This window comes from Fundulus heteroclitus, chromosome 12 (assembly GCF_011125445.2).
Source record: "Fundulus heteroclitus isolate FHET01 chromosome 12, MU-UCD_Fhet_4.1, whole genome shotgun sequence".
NCBI lineage: Eukaryota > Metazoa > Chordata > Actinopteri > Cyprinodontiformes > Fundulidae > Fundulus > Fundulus heteroclitus.
In genome coordinates, this window is record NC_046372.1 from 17,280,356 (window position 1) to 17,297,336 (window position 16,981).

At 39.2% G+C, this 16,981-nt stretch overlaps 2 protein-coding genes across 2 annotated transcripts; both read left to right on the forward strand.

Moving 5' to 3' along the window:
• The first annotated feature begins 1,003 nt into the window (after positions 1–1,003).
• LOC118564841 (selenoprotein M-like) lies at positions 1,004–3,614 on the forward strand. The gene is made up of 4 exons (XM_036144119.1): positions 1,004–1,509; positions 1,851–1,927; positions 2,144–2,222; positions 3,304–3,614. The coding sequence occupies exons 1-4, from the start codon at positions 1,390–1,392 to the stop codon at positions 3,445–3,447; spliced, it is 420 nt and encodes a 139-aa protein (XP_036000012.1). The 5' UTR covers positions 1,004–1,389; the 3' UTR covers positions 3,448–3,614.
• Positions 3,615–3,900: 286 nt separating this feature from the next.
• On the forward strand, positions 3,901–8,767 carry LOC105923206 (transmembrane protein 17A). The gene is made up of 4 exons (XM_036144115.1): positions 3,901–4,184; positions 5,134–5,240; positions 6,312–6,425; positions 8,029–8,767. Exons 1-4 carry the CDS (start codon positions 4,058–4,060, stop codon positions 8,347–8,349), a joined length of 669 nt encoding a protein of 222 aa, XP_036000008.1. The 5' UTR covers positions 3,901–4,057; the 3' UTR covers positions 8,350–8,767.
• Positions 8,768–16,981: the final 8,214 nt, after the last annotated feature.

Sequence of the window (16,981 nt, forward strand, 5' to 3'; positions counted from 1 at the left end):
CGTGCGTTTACGTCACGTAACGACATCGGAGTTGAAGGCTGTCTGAAATCGGAACAGCAGTCCGAAGCGTCTTTCCTACCTACGATAGTGTTCTTGGTGTTGAACCCATGAAAGGTCAAGTAACAGGAGCTAGGAGCAGTAGCTAGGTGCTATCATTAAGGGTATTCAGATGGAGCCAGAGAGAAAGCAAAGCAATCAGAGGAGATGTGGAGCAGCTGGCAGAGTGACACAGAAAAAATAGAAGAAACAGACAGAAACTCAGGGATCTATCTGACAGAAACGTCTGAAAGTACAAAGAACAAATAAGGCAACACCATGCTAACAATAATGAACACAGAAGAGAACTAAATAAGGCAAGACCTAACAAGAAGATTATCAAAATGAAAGCAAAGATGAAAATCAAAACACAACAGCAGTGGCTTGTGACAGCAAGTCTATTTATATTCAGCAACAGGTCAAAGAAACATTTCATTAGAAACTCTTCTAAACAAAATGTAAACATTAACAGACAAATAACAGCCACTAATAAGCTCTGGAATGTCTCAGGTAAAGATCAATTAAACAAGTCAACTGAATCCAAATTATAGGATTTCCTTTCAGAGGAAAAAACAACATTGAGCGTTTTCTCACAAGTAGACCCTGCGAGGGCCTCCAGAGTACAGATTAATCAATATGCAAACAGTGTGGTGTAAAAATGTTGGGGAAATGTCACCATAAAATTAGGACAGTATATGAGAACCAGACTAACATCCTGATAGGAAAATTCCTCATCTTCATAGTTATTGCAGTATAACTGAATATTAGCAAATTTATATGTTATGAAGGAAGAAAATAGCAAAATTTGAAGCTGACAAAGTATACATGTGATTTTGTTGTTACAAATTGGGAGTGTGTTTCACTTTTAAATGGACAGATTACAAAAAATGTTCAATTATAATCAACTGAATCACAGACTGAACTTTGGTTGTCAGTGGATTAGAGCATCTGGCTGGCTCTCAGGGGCCACATCCTCTGAAACCTGTACAGTATGGGAAATAGTGATAACAGCACAGATGTTCAGTAGAGTTTCTGGGATCCTGCTGACGAGGAGGAGACTATATTTTTTAAAAAGGGGCCCCTCATAAATCAAAAACAGACTCCTAACCAAGACTTTGGAAACACAAATGTATTTATGTAAACCAGGTGGCAACATAGTGCAATCTTGTTCTCAGCTTCTAATTTTTTATTAATAACAATAACACTGGAAGAACAACAATTCAACTCAGGTAGGCGTAACTCCCCCACGTACATTTCTCATGGACTCGTCCATCCTCACAACCTGACCTGCTGGATTAGAAGGTTACAAGTTGTTCGTTATTAACCTTAGCAGAAGGATTGAAAGACACAAAAATGATCTATAAAATGTTGGCCTGCTTGGTGCTCACGTTCACACTCGCTGCTGGAACGTCAGAAAGCAGCAACGACACGGCGGCGGAAGAAAGGCTGGTCATCGCCCGAGGTAAACTGATGGTGAGTGGGAACTGCAAAATCTGACACGTGTGGATACCTTTAAAACTAACCCTGGATTTCTTAATGAGATGATCAGTGGATGCAGAAATAACATTAAGGAGCTTAAATATGTAGACAACAAAGAGAAAGAGGACTAAATAAGACAAAGAATGAGATGCTGGCTGGTTTGTCAGTTTGTTTTCTGCCAAGATATGAAACCCAATGAACCACACACACACACACACACACACACACACACACACACACACACACACACACACACACACACACACACACACACACACACACACACACACACACACGCATCAGTTATAACAACTGTCTGTTTTCCTTTTCCCCAGGCTCCCAGTGTGGTTGGATGAGGCATAAAGAAAATGCCTGAGCTCCATCACTTCCTCATGGAGCGTTGGGCTCTGTAGTATCCTTCTGCTCCTGTCATGTTCCTAAGTATTCTTGCTGAGACATGGCTTCAAGCAGTTTGCTAAGTCCTGTCCCAGCTATGCGAGCTTTCCAAACGCATTGCACTCCAAGTCTTTTCAGCTTCAAGTAAAACAGATGGATGTGTGTTATTCTCTAATGCCTACCTGTTGTTTTCCCTGATTTGCTGATTTTTTTTGTTGTTGTTGCTGTACAGCCATAACTTAGAGTATGACTCATCAGAAGAGAAGAACCCCCGTCTGATATTTTACAATGATAAGGATGAGGTTGTAAAGGTAAGATGCGAGTTTTAGAGGCTCGTCCAGGAGGTCCTTGAACGTAGACACGGGTAGATGTAGATCGATTTAAGGCCAAGATAAATAAAAAAAACACAAGCATGGTTTTTAGATCTTTTTTTATTTGTTTTTTGTTTGTTTGTTTGCTTAAATGTGCCTTATAAAAGCATCAATATGTTTTAACGAGTTACAGAAAAACTAAATCAAATTTGAGGAGCTTTGTTTTTTAGATGTTTGAGAAAGAGTTGGATGAATTATCATGTCCCTCTGAACTTGAATTATAGCCTTTTCTGACTGATGTTGCACAGTATAATACATGGTCCTTTTTGGCTGTGGTGGGTCTCATTTCCTTCTTGACAATACCCCTTAAATCCTCTATAAGGTCCAGGTCAGGCCAATCAAACAGTGATTCCATGGTCATGAAAGCGAGTACTGGTACTGCTGGCAGTGAGAGTAGGTGCCAAGTGGAAAATCAAATCAGCATCTCCACACAGCTTGTCAGCATTGTGGGCTCTAACATGTCCTGGTAGATGGCTGGGCTGACTTTGAACTTAATAAAACACCTGTAGATCGCTGACTGTAAACATCTCACTAGATGTTCAGCAGCATTGATTATAATAAAAAATATTTTTAAATATGTGTCCTTGATTGTCCCACAGAGGGGAAATTTGTCTTTGCATTGAATCCATCCCTTAGGGAGCAGTGTGCGATTTGACCGAAAAATAATTTTTAGACTTTTATATAATATGTGAATTTTCTGAAAAACTAAGATATAGGTTTGTATAATATACTATAATATATAAAATTATAAAGACCCTCCGCTTTAACTTATTAATAAAACATGATTAATATCGTACTGGTTTCCTGTAAACACCCTTTGCCTGCTCAGTTTCTGTAGGAACATTAAGTGCAAGTTTTTATTTTGCAACACTCAGAGCACAAACAAAAAATAAATAAATAAAGAAATATCATGTCCTGAATTAGCTGACAATATATTCTAACTTTAACTCCTCATGTGTGCATGTGGTGGTGCCTATGTGTCCGCGCTCCTGTGTCTTCTGTGTGTTTCCTGAAACATCAGACCGTCCCTGTGAAGAACATGAAGGCGGACGAGATCAGCAGCCTGCTGGAGTCTCTGGGTTTCTATAAGAGGTCCAAGAAAGGGGAAGAAGTGCCAGAGGAGTTCCAGAACTTCCCCCTGCACGCCCCAAGGGACGAGTTGTGATGACCCCTTGTGGCCAGACTCTGTACTTGCAACCCAGCCGCAATAATGACGAGTGGGGCTTCAAGGCCAGACTGTTAAAGCCAGGCCCCAGTCTGAGGACCACGCTGGTTGGGTGCGGTGCAGAGGGTGTTAGGCCTACTTGAGGCATACTGTTTGTTCACACTCTTAAATAAAAAAGATGACAACAATACAAACATTTTGAGTCTGTCTTTGTACTGAATTTATCAAATTACCAGGAATGGAACAGCATAAATTGGCAGTGTAATAAATATTGTCCCTATGTGAACTCTGTGAAGCTCAAATACTATATTTATTTATTAATTATCTAAACAAATTTACTCATCAAACATACCCACTAACAGACAATGTATGATGTCACTGTTTCAGACTAATCCTCAGCCCGCCTCCCCCGCGGTAATCTGATTAGCAGCAACGTTGGACTACATCTGCCTCTCTGTAGCCATTAGAATCTATGTAGGCCTGTAACTGTGCCTTTATATGATAGAAGACAACAGGAATTAGCAGCAGACACAGAGCCTACAATTAAAGTGTTTGGGTTGTTGCACACCGTGACTCCTCCGCTCTCTCATGACCACCGGCTTTACCCACCATGCCCGTGTTCTACTCTCCCGTTCCGGACAACCTGCAGATGGGCCTTGCCTACATGGGAGGCTCCGTATTCACAAACAACAGGACAGCGGACAGCGACTTCACCAGGGAGCAGGAGGATGCATCTGGTTGGTTCAGAACACAACACCTGTGTTTTATGTACTGTTCAAAGTTCCTTTTACATGCAACTCAAAAAACATTAGAAATACCCCACAAATAGTAAGTTCAGGAGTTTCTGTTTGAAAATGTGCGACATCACTTGTGCATTAAATAGAAGATTGCTGAATGTGCATTAACCAACCCCAGCACAGCTCAAAGTTAGGGAAAAAGTAACATTTCTGGTTGCTAAGGTTTACATAATGGCTGATTTTTTTTTTCTAACATGTGAACTAAGAAATGTAACTTTTAAAAAAAAAAAAAACTTAAAAATGATCAGTGTATCAAAGCATGCTGATGTCTCAAGTATAGTGTACTGTATTCATATCCTATCAGATTAATTTTAAGACAGCAAATTTATTTTTTCTTTACCTAAATCATCGTAGTGAAGTGTACAGCAGCCACCTGTATGGTTTCAGCTGAAATACTTCCTGTCCCACTTCTTTATGTAGTCATGTACACCAATAGTGCAGTTAATTCAGCTGCATCTTCCTTGCCTAAACACCATGAAACTACATGTTTGACTGGTTTCATGAGAGAATGAAAGATTTAATTTGATCCATTGTGACGAATACCACTAAAGGCAATTTTCTGCAGTGGAATGCATATACCAAGGCCTTTTTCTGCTGAACAAAACTATATACAATAAATTGTTAGGGTTAGAATACAGTTAAAATTGTATTTTAGGTGGTTGATGTGTTGCTAAATCCACTGGAGCACATGGGGGAATCCCAGCTTTTTTGCCTCTACCTTAGATGAGGCAAACCTTAGATGTTTTGGTTTTTCTTGTTATTTTGTGGGGATTTGATATTTTTATGTTGCAATTCTTAGATATTATTTCACTTTGAGTTGAGGTTTCAAACAGATTACATGTAAGAACCTATTTTCTATCTAAAAAAAAAATATTTCTTTGTCTTTCAGTGGTCAACGAGCTGGTTTCTCACCTTCCTCTGCAAATGCTCTTGTACTTCAACCTGTTTTACTTTCCTTGTTGGTGGTTTTCTGCTGTGTTCATGTTGGAAGTGAAAGTAAGTAATTGGAAAACTTTTATTACATTTATTCAGTACTAAGAGACTATTTTATACAGAAAAAAATGGAAACATATTTGGATATGATTTTTACTAGCTAAGTACTTTATGCTTGTAATTGATTTTTTTTTACTCTGTAAACAGGTTCTATTGCTTTATAAATATGATACATAGATCCTACACTCTTAGTTGTAGCCTTAACAGATGAGACCATAAAAAAACTCTAAAAAATATAAACATGGAGTCACAGAAGCTCAATCAAAGCTGTCAAACTAAGTAAGAAAAAGACAAGAATAAAGAATATGATGAAAAATGTAAGATCATGCAATTCCTAATGTAGAAAAAGATTATTCTTAAACAGTATTTGAAACAAAAAAGCTTTAAATTTGGCGTCATCTAGTGGTTACTGTGATATTACTGGCCCTTGCTTCTACTATACTTTATTTTAAGTCGCAAAACCTACAAAAATTAGCATATCAAGTGTTTTAAATGCCTAATTTATAACATCTGTTTGTTTTAATAGTTAAAAAAATGTTTAATGACATTTGATTGAACGGAACTTTCCATATTAATGGAAAATAAAAGTTATAAAAGCATGTCATTTAAACAAAAAATCTATTCTTTGTGGATTTAGTCTCATCCTATTGGGGACGTAGTGTACAGCTATTATATCGAAACACTAAAAATTATATTTTTAAAATGCCTTTATGTTTTAAAACACGTCTCAGTTCGACATCATTTTTGGCCAAAGTTATTAACAGGAGTAAAAGAGCCACATGTGGCCCCAGAGCCACAGGTTGGAGCCACTGCTTTGGACACTACTGAAACAAGAATAATGCATGGAGGTAAAACAGTAAAGAATATAAATTTAGCTGCCTTTTATCTACATGTCATGCATTGAAGTTCTGTACATAAGGAAAAGTAAGTTTAAAACTTTAAATCCAGTGAAATCGCCATTTATTTAATGTGTTTAAACAGCACAAAGAGACAAAAGGGACTGACAGACTTTTTTTTACACATTCTGTCTTTGTGCACTAAAATATTCTCATTACAGTTATTCTCTCTTTACAGTACTACTATCTTCCTGGGTACTACCAGGCTCTGCTCATAACCGGGTTGGTCCTTGTCACGGTGATTGAAGTTATCCGGCTCTACCTGGGCTACATCGGCAATCTTAAAGAAAAGGTAATTCAGACTCACTTCCTCTCTGAACTTGAACAAAAACCTCAGGTGATACCGTATCTCTTTACGTGTACTGTCCCTTACAAAAGTGTCCATACTCCTTAAAATATCTTTACTGTTTTGTCAAGTCATAATGTCAAACTTCAGTGTATTTTTATCAGAATTGGAGGTGATAGATCAACACCGACACATGGTTGTAAAGTACAAGGACAAAAAAAACATGGGTTAAATTTTTTTAAATTAAAAAACTGAGACATTATGGAGTGCATGTATATTCATGATTGCTGAAACAATAGTTTTTAGATCCACCTTTTGACTGCTATTAAAATAGCAAATCTTTTTTGATATGTCTACCAACCGCCGCATCTTGAGTGAAACTTTTACCTGTTATTTATTTTTATTTTTTTTTGCAAAACTGCTTCAGCCAGACTGGATGGAGAATGTCTGTGAACAATTGATTTAGGTCTGGACTTGAACTAGGACAGTACAAAAAATGAATATGTTTTGATTTAAACTATTCCATTGTATCAATGGATGTACAGATATGTTTAAGGTTGTTAACCTGCTGGTAGGTTAACGACTCTCAAGTCTTCTGCCATTTCTAGCAGGTCTTCCAGTAATACCCCAGATTTAACTCATTTAATCTTCCCTGCAGCTCAAACTATCTCTATTGTTCCTGCTAAATTAAGCATCCCAATAAGCATGAATGCAGCCGTCACAGTATTTCATAATGAGGATGGTGCATTCAGGGTGAAGTGCAGCCTTAGTTTTCCACCACACATACGATTTTGCATGTAGGCCAAACAGTTAATTTTTCCTCAACATATTTATAGCTAAGCTACTGCTGCCAACAACTTCATGTTGTCCTGGCTCCTACAGATGAAAAACGTAGCTCCGTCTTAGTCACCCATTGGCTGAGGTTTTACTGCAACTAACCTTATTTGCTCTCTTTTACCACTAAACTTTAAAACTGGCTCAGAGATATCTTAACTGTGTTTCTCTGTTAGATAAAGCCACTAGAGGAGCTAGTACTGCCAGTTCAGGTCATCTACTGTCCAATTTGGGATAATGAATTTAAAGGTGCTCTAGGAGATGTTTAAAGACATTGTTTTATAACCGAACGCTGCTATATGCTCCTCCAAAACTTTATCCCTTGCACGTCTGGTACTTTGTGTTCCTGAGCCTTCATCACCACCGGCGGTCTCTAACAAACCTCCAATGCGTTTAGAGAACAGCTTTATTTAAACCAAGATTAATTACACATAGGATTATTAAATGTTAGATAATTACTGAAGTAATTGGCTTGGGTTAGGGTTAGTGTTAGGATTTCATTTCGGGTCATCACAGTAGAGGGGGCTTAATACAAATGGATATCCCACGTTTCTGGTTTCCATTTGTAAAACATTTTAAAAACCATGCATCATTTCACCTCCATGTTTTTGCATTACTTTGTGTTGGTCTATCAGGAAGTTTTGGGGGTGTTTATGCAAAGCTCTGTACTATATATGCTTCACTGTGGATGTAACAGAAGCACTTGGTATCGGACTGCTCAATCTTTAAACCACCCTCACGCACCAGACTCTGTCTCTTTCCTCTCTGTCATCAGGTGCCAGCACTGGCGGCTTTCTGGCTCCTGTCTTTGTCGTTCCAGCTGCCAGTGCTGCTGTTCTTTGTCACCGACGAAGGCATCATCATCCTGCCTCTGGAGAGAGCCATCCACTCCATCTTCCTCATTTTCCTGCTCGCCCAGATCCTGGCTTCTTTCTTGGCGCTTCGGACCATGACCCGAAAGCTCACCCTGCTTTTCCACATGCGTCAGTTTGGCAAGGTGGAAAGCTTGCAGCATGCAGCGATGAGCCCCATCTATGGGCTTACCTATAACCGCAGCGTGCTGCCGCTTTCACCCACCCATGAAATCTACAACTAAAGGCAGAAAACACCACTTCTCTGTTTATCACGACAGTTTTCATTTACAGGACTTCTAATAAAACCTTCATTGCACATTTAAAATCTGCACAATGTCTGCCCGTTTATGCTATTGAAATGTGTTTCAGCATGATAACTTCAGTGGAAGCATGCTTTGAAATTTGTGACTGACTTTTTTTAAGGGTTTTATTTATTATGACTGGAGTGTGTTGAGCCCCTGTATTTTATAACGTTGTTTTCCATGTTAATATAAGACGTAAATAACAGGTGTGTTTAAATGCAGTGTCTCAAAAGTGAGTACCCCCCAATCTTTGTGTCAATGTTTTATTGAATCTTTTCATGGGACAAATCTGAAGATATGACAAGGCAAGGCAAGGCAAATTTATTTATATAGCACAATTCAGTACAGAGACAATGCAAAGTGCTTTATATTATTAAAATATAGGAATAAAAGCAAGTAGGGATAGAATGTAGAAACAAAAAAGAACATTAAAAACAGTAAAACAGTTTAATTAGAACATTCAAAGGCAATTTTAAACAAATGTGTTTTTAATCTGGATTTAAAGGAACTCAGGCTTTGCGCACTTTTACAGTTTTCTGGAAGTTTGTTCCAGATAAGTGGAGCATAGGAACTAAATGCTGCTTCTCCGTGTTTGGTTCGTGTTCTAGGTATGCAGAGCAGACTGGAGCCAGAAGACCTTAGTGGTACTAATAAAATGTAAGGCGGTCGATGTGCAGCTTGTATAACCGTGTAAATTTGCTATCCCCTTAAAATAACTCAACACTAAGTCATTAATGTCTAAATCACTGGCAACAAAGGAGAGCACACCCCTAAGCGAGAAGTCCAAACTGTGCCCAAAGTGGGGCAACTCTTGGGGTGGCACACTGAAACTAAAAGCCATACTTTCAGGATTTTATTCTACTGTTGTTGTAAAGCTGCCTGTAGAAAACTATCTTAAAGACTTAAGTAAACGCCTACTGATATCTTTTGGTTTATTGTTTGATCTTTAATGTTACTAATGATCTAATGTGCATAGACCAATAAGAGTACAGTTAACATTTTGAGTTGAACAACAATTCCTTTTCATTTTGTAATTATATTAGGAATGTACATTTATTAATTTATTGAAATACAAAACCACTAGAAGGGCAAAGTAGATACTGGCAGATACAAAAAAAAGCGCGATATAAGGCCAAGAGGAGCGGCTGCCTTGCTGGCTGTGCATAATGGGATGAAATGCTTAACTGATGCTACTCCAATTTACACTGGCCAGTGGGGTGGCCAGGACATGGCACGGGGGGCATGGCCACTCCTGGCCACCCTCTGGTGGTGCCATTGGATGCCACCCCAGGTATAGTTGGTAATCCTGTTCAGAAACACTTTTTGTGATACTGGGTGAAATGGTTCTTCCATCCTGCCAGTAGCCAATACATTATGGATTCAGAGAAAAGGAGGTTAAAAATGTAGATTGTGAAAGCTGCAGGGCTGTAAAAAAACTCTGACCAATCCTATCATTCGGACTGAATGGAAAGAACCAATTAGATGCCTTCAGCCATGCAGCATCATGCTTGAGTTGCTTGTACTCTTCACCTGGTTGCCACCCACACAACCAATAAATCACCATCTGAACCAAACACAATTATGTTGGTCTTATCAGACCAAAGGAAATACGTTCTGGAGTCCATGTGCTTATGCTGCTTGCCTTCAGTAAAATGTTTGCAGGCTTTCTTGTCTATTTAGAAAAGCTTTCCTCCTGGGACAACAGCCAGGGAGACCCTTTTGATACAGTGTGCAGCATATGATCTGAGGACTGACTGACACCCCACCCAGTCAATCACTTTGGCAATACTGTCAACACTCATACCTCTATTTTCGAAAGACAACTTTTTGGATAATGATGCTGAGCACTTGTCCTCTTTCCGTCAACCATGGCGAGACCAGAATGTAACCTGACCTGTTAAACTGCTGTATGGTCTTTGCCACCGTACTGCAGCTCAGTTTTAGGGTGTTGCCAATTTTCTCATGGCCTCTGCCGGCTTTACGTTGAGGAACAACGATTCTTTTCAGATCCTGGGAGAGATCCTTGGCCATGTTGAACTTCCAGTGACCAGTATGAGAGTTTCTCTTGCTCGCAATTCAAACCTGAGACATTGTAACAACCAAATGACACAAGAAGACAAATAGCTAATGGGGTACAATTTGGACATTTTCACTTAGTTGAGTACTCTTTTTTTGCCAGCAGTTTAGATATTAATGGCTGTGTGTGAATTATATTAAGGGGACAGCAAATTTAGACTTTTCACAATCTGTACATACACTCACTATTTTATATTGTATCAAGGTCTCATAACATCAGTGTTGTCCTTTCAAAAACATGAAATATTTCAAAAAAGAGAGGGGTGTTTCTGACTTTTGTGAGCTACTGTAGATGGAAAGCATGGTTTCATCCCATGTTACAATGTCAAAGGCTGATACAATGTCAAACTGTCACGACATGACTAGGCCTTTAAAGTGAAAAGGAATAAAAAGCATGATCAAACAGCAATATAAAAACGGGAGCCTTTCATCAGACAGAGATTTTTTTTACCTTTAATCTTGATGGATGACACAAGAGGAAGATTTGCTAGAACCTAATTTTGCCAAAGTAGATGAAATTTTTGTGTTGCTACAGAGACCAGAAAGCCTTTTAAAACAATCCTGCTCTGTTTTTTTTTCTGAAATAAAGTGTTTTTGCTAATGTGTTATATTTAGTGGCACATCTATTATTGCAGCAGCATAAATGCACATTGAAATTTTAACTTGAGTAACTGGAGCATTTTTTGCATTAATACTTTAACTTAAGTTTTAATTTATGTTGCAGAGCAACTGTCATAATGCAGTTTTTTGGCCTGCCTGTCTCCCCATGAACTTTTCAGCACTTTCCACATCTCATGGAGCTCAGTTCTCACTCCACCTCCCCATTAGTTCCACCTGCCATTCCCAATTAAGCCTGGACTCAGTACACCTGCCAACACCTCTACTTAAACCTCCCTCAGTCTGCTCTTCCCCACCGGATTGTCTTCATCCTAACCTCGTCCTGTCTCGTGCTTCCCACGCCTGCTAGTCAGAGCTTCCCACGCCTGCTAGCTAGAGCTTCCTACGTCTGCCTGTCAGAGTTTCCTATGTCTGCCAGTCAGAGTGTCTCACGTCTGCTAGTCAGAGCTCCCATGCCTGCTAGACACAGTTTTCTATGTCCGCCAGTCAGAGCATCTCATGTCTGCTAGCCAGAGCTTCCTAGATCTGCCAGTCAGAGCTTCTCACGTCTGCTAGCCAGATCTTCCTACGTCTACCTGTCAGAGTTCCCTACGTCTGCCAGTCAGAGTGTCTCACGTCTGCTAGTCAGAGCTCCCATGCCTGCTAGCCAGAACTTTCTACGTCTGCCAGTCAGAGCATCTCACACCTGCTAGTCAGAGCTTCCCACACCTGCTAGCCAGATCTTCCTATGTCTGCCTGTCAGAGTTTCATACGTCTGCCAGTCAGAGTGTTTCACATCTGCTAGTCAGAGCTCCCATGCCTGCTAGCCAGAGCTTTCTACGTCCGCCAGTCAGAGCATCTCACGTCTGCTAGTCAGAGCTCCCGTGCCTGCTAGCCAGAGCTTCCTACATCTGCCAGTTAGAGCTTCTCACGTCTGCTAGTCAGAGCTCCCATGCCGCCTAGACAGAGCTTCCTACGCCTGCTGCCCGCCTGCAAGTTCTCTCTCTGCTGTGCTGCTGGTTCTGCTGCAACTCCAGCGCTCCAACTACTCTAGCTGCTGTGCTGTCGGCTGAACCACACCCCAGCGCTCCAGCAACTCTCTCTACTGTGCTGCCAGCTAACCTCATACCCCGGCGTTCTAAGAACTTGGCTCTGCTACCGAGCTTCCGGCATCTCCTGGTCCTCAGTGCTCTCACGCCTGCCCTGTATGCTCCTTGGCTCTCAGGGTCTCCCTGGACTTACAGCTCAGCACCTGCAGCCCTCCGGCTTTCTCTCTCCAGTCCTCCAGCACCTGCAGTCCTCCAACTCCTGCCATCTACATCCTTCTGCTACTGCTCAGTCAAGACTCTGGTTCTTTCTCTCTCCACAACTCATCCTTGCTTCAATAAAACTCTTAAAACGTACCTCGGTGTGTGGTTGTGTCTGGGTTCACCAGAACAAATCCTGACAACAACAATAGCAACAACAATAGTTTTGTTTACATTCAATCATCATGCAAACTCTGAGTGAACTTTTTAAATATTGCAAAAAAGAAAATGTGCATCAGACTTGTTTCCATTTACTGGTTTGTTGCATATTAACCAGGTGACGCATAGTGCAATGTCACCATACATTGACGTTGGTTGTAATAAAACAGGAAGCAGAGGTTGCTAACTAACTTGAACCACAGATCAGTAATGCAACATGGTTCAAATGAATATGCAGATTTTTCTTACGGATGAGACAAGAAATAAGTCTCTTCGTCGGTCCACACATACCTGTTGTTCAGCCCTGTTTTCGAGCGTTATGGGAATAACGTTATGGGTCAGATCAGAGACCTTAATCTGTAACTTTATGAACAGAAACAATTAAGCTTAGCATTTTTAATGATGAAGCTGGTTCCAGTGGAACTTTATTGTGAATAGAAACAATCCTCCAATTTTAGCTGCGGTTTAGAAAGGTCAGATCAGAGACCTTACGTTGTAGCTTTGAGTAATGTATCAATAGAAACAATTAAGCTTAAAAATTTTTGTGATGAAGCTCGTTCCAGTGAAACAATAAAATAAAATAAGTTATTCTAGTTGTAGCTTTAGAAAAGTTGTACGGATTTACTTTAGATCAGAAATCCCCAAGAATATGCTTAGCTTATTTCTTGTTATGAATAGAAACAATTAAGTATTTCTGTATGTTTGTTAATGTATGAAAGAAGTCTAGGATTTACTTATCTTATTTCTTTGTTAATAAAAAAATTATATTTCCCTATGTCTGTAATACTTTTTTCTGTTTATATACACACTTTGAATTGTCTTGTTCCTGAAAAGTACTAAATAAACTTGCCTTGCCTATTAAATTAATTTTATTTTATTATGTTTTGTTCTTCTAAGAAGGCTTAAAAGAACAAAACATAATAAATTATCCAGGGCGTTCAATGATAGTGTGATTCTGAAAAGAGGAATGGTGAAGGTACCTCTCTCTGTAGGTTCTGGCCTTGAGATTTTTTTTTTTCAAACTGAATAAATGTCATCAAATTGACCATTTAATTAAAAAAGTGCGTATGCTTCTGGAACATAAGATGCTTCTATTTTATGGCTTTTTACACATATTTAGCAGGAGTACAAGAAATGTGCTCCATACTGTCGATATACCTATAGAATAAAATCTTTACCATAAACTGTCATAAATGAGATGCAGAAATCAAATTTAATGAGGATTATGTTGAAAACAATGGAAAACTGTATGAAATATTTATGACCACAGAGTGGCAGTAAGCGATCAAAAGAGGATGGTGAAGCATGTGACAGTGCTGCAAAGTCCAGTGAGGACAGATTATTATGCAGCAGATGCCCGGCTCAGGAAAGCCTCTGGCAGAGGAAGAAAGGTTAACCCTGTCTACAGCTGAACATAATGTATTATTTGATGATTTATAACTCCAGGTACATGATAATCAATGGCAAATTTTGTCATCATGACCAATTTTATTCCTCTCACTTAAACACAAAGGTCGGATTTCTTTTGCTGGTTTAATGATGAGCCGGCCAGTAGTAACTAGTGCTGAATTATTTCAGGAAAGAAATAAAGTAATAGAGTGTTGTACTAAAAGTCAACAAGCCCGTTAAAATAAGAGGCACTGTATTTGTAAAACAACATGCTTTTTTCTGTTCCACTTTACATTCAGGAAGCAATGTGCTGCAGTGGCTGCTATTCACTGGCTGAAAACAGTCAAAAAAGTTGAATATATACACTCATTCAGACATAAATGCTTTAAACATACTCTATAGTTTTGATCACACATAAAAGCGAGCTTGAAAATCTTTGTTTTCTTCATGTTCCAATTTCTTAAGCGACAAAATTGGAAAAATGTTCAAGCATGTTTACTCCCTGGCTTAAGAAGAAAACAACTCTACTAATATCCAAAAGCTAGACCTTATTCACTGTACTTTTAAACCTAATTTGAATTTCATTTGTGTGACCTTTAGAAAGCAAGTAACAGAGTGCAATTCTGGTAATGAACCAGCTACTTCTTGTGCTGAGACAAAATGAAATAAAGCAACCCTGAGAATAAATAATAATAATAACAACCTATTATGTGCTTTTTTTTCTGTGTGTGCGAGGCATAACTTTGTGCTCTAAGAGGATACAGTGGCAATAGTGTTTGTTACATTCATAAAGGAACAAAATATTGTAGTCTAGGAAGGATTTAGATTCAATAATAATAATAATAATAATAATAATAATAATATTATTAGTAAAATCTGCAAAAAATGTTCTCACTCAGCTGCAAGTACACACACACACACACACACGCACGCACACGCACACACACACACACACACACACACACACACACACACACACACACACACACACGCACAGTACTTGCTACTGTGCCACCCCAAAAATCTATTGATAAGCAAATATGATAATATGGCTTACAGCACAATGAGCGGGGAAAAAAATAAGCTTGATGATACAGGGTGATTAGTGAAACTTTTATTCTTTGTATAACAAATGGTGGCACCATTACAGTGGCGACAGCGGCTTAGGAGTTAGGGAGTTTGTCCTGCAATTGGCGGTTCGATCCCCCGCTCTGACTGTCTCAGTCATTGCGTCTTTGGGTAAGACACTTCACCCTTATTGACTGCTGCTGGTGGGCAGAAGGGCGCGTTGGTGCCAATGTATGGCAGCTTCGCTTCTGTCAGTCTGCTCCAGGGCAGCTGTGGCTACTGACAGAGCTCACCACCGTCAGGGTGTGAATGTGTGTGTGAATGACTGTGGTGAAAAGTGCTATGGGGTCGTCCGGACTAGTTACAAGAGCCCTATACAAGTACAAGCCATGACAAAGCACTGGTCTAGAGTTTTCTAATGTGGATCCTGAAAGTACACCAAAGTCTGTCTTGACCTACAAGTTGTAGTTCACATCTTCCTATTGTTAAGTGCTTCACAATGGTGTGTGTCACCTTAAAATTAAATAATATTTACATGTGCAGCTGTTAGGGTAAAAATTTGGAAGTTTGCAAGCTTCCCGTTTTGAACACATAAGGATACCTCTGATTTTAGTGGAAGCCAAACGTAGGGTTCCACAAAGCCAAAGTTTAATTACATTTTAAATGTTTTTTCCCCCAGCTTCCTTGGCACAGGTGTTGATCCGATTCTTTCTCACAATTTGAGACTAATTTAGAACTAAAAGGATGACACGCTAAACGTGTAGCAGATTGATGTTTCCTTAAGACATTAGAGATTTGGTATTCAGGTCCACACCAAAGGGAAAAAGTCTGATTAAATGATAAAGAAAGTATACGGGAGACTGGCAGCGGCTCAGAGAAATTCTGTTAGAAATATGTCAGCAGGCCAGGAGGAAGGAGACAGCTGTGCAACAGCTGTAAGTCTAGTAATGAGATGAGGTCAAACAAGATTCCAAAAGCATTTGAGGTGAGGCTTTTCATGCATTCAGAACAAAAACATTGATCTAAATAATTTGAAAAAAATCCCATGTTACAGTTTTGAGCAGAGCCAGCTAAAAGAGAAAAACAATGTTTTAGTTTGAGGTTGGATATGTAATTGTTGACTAGGTCAGGAAAATATGCTGGAATCAAATTGAATTGATTGAATTGCTTTATTTGTCCCCCAGGGGGAAAATTGGATTTCAGTAAAGCCCATCCAAGAAAGACAAACATGGATAGACAGGTACTGAGGGATGCTGCCACACGGCGCCCCTTTTCGCAAAGTAGAAAAAAATTACGTTAGGATAGTTGGGGGAAAATACATATCTTGAACTGTCTCTCAACAGAACACAGCGTGAGAATGCAAAAGAAAAAAAAAACATAAGCTTTGAGTGATTTGACAAAGTTGGAATTTCTTCCAGCGCATGAGAGCAACAAATCCATGCCCACTGGTAAGAGACAGAAGGATGCCAGGAGCTAATAGATAAAAACAAAAAAACAAAGGAGGCTTATTGGCTAACTTTTCAAGTTGACATGGCCAAATCTAAAACAAGAGGTAACAAGCTGGAAAGACAAGAATGAGTACTGATAGATATACAGATGAACTAATGAGGGAAACAAGGACAGGTGAGAGGAGAGCACAAGATGAGCCAAAATAAAAACTGACATGAAGCTGCAAGACAAAGCTGAACAAAGCTGTATTAATAAAAAGATTGTAAAATTTGGAATCAGACCAAAATGTAACCCCTTGACAGAAATCCACTATGCAACAGAAATGTTGATACTCCATAATCGTTATTTAAAATTTAGTGCAGGTACATCAAATTAATTTGAATATTGCATAAATCTTTACTTATTTTTTCCAGTATGCAGAAAGTGAAATGTATTGTTATAGAGATTCCTTACACACAGTAAAATATTTCAAGGTTTTCTTCTTGTAATTTGATGATTATGGCTTACAGGTAAAGAAAACCCATTTT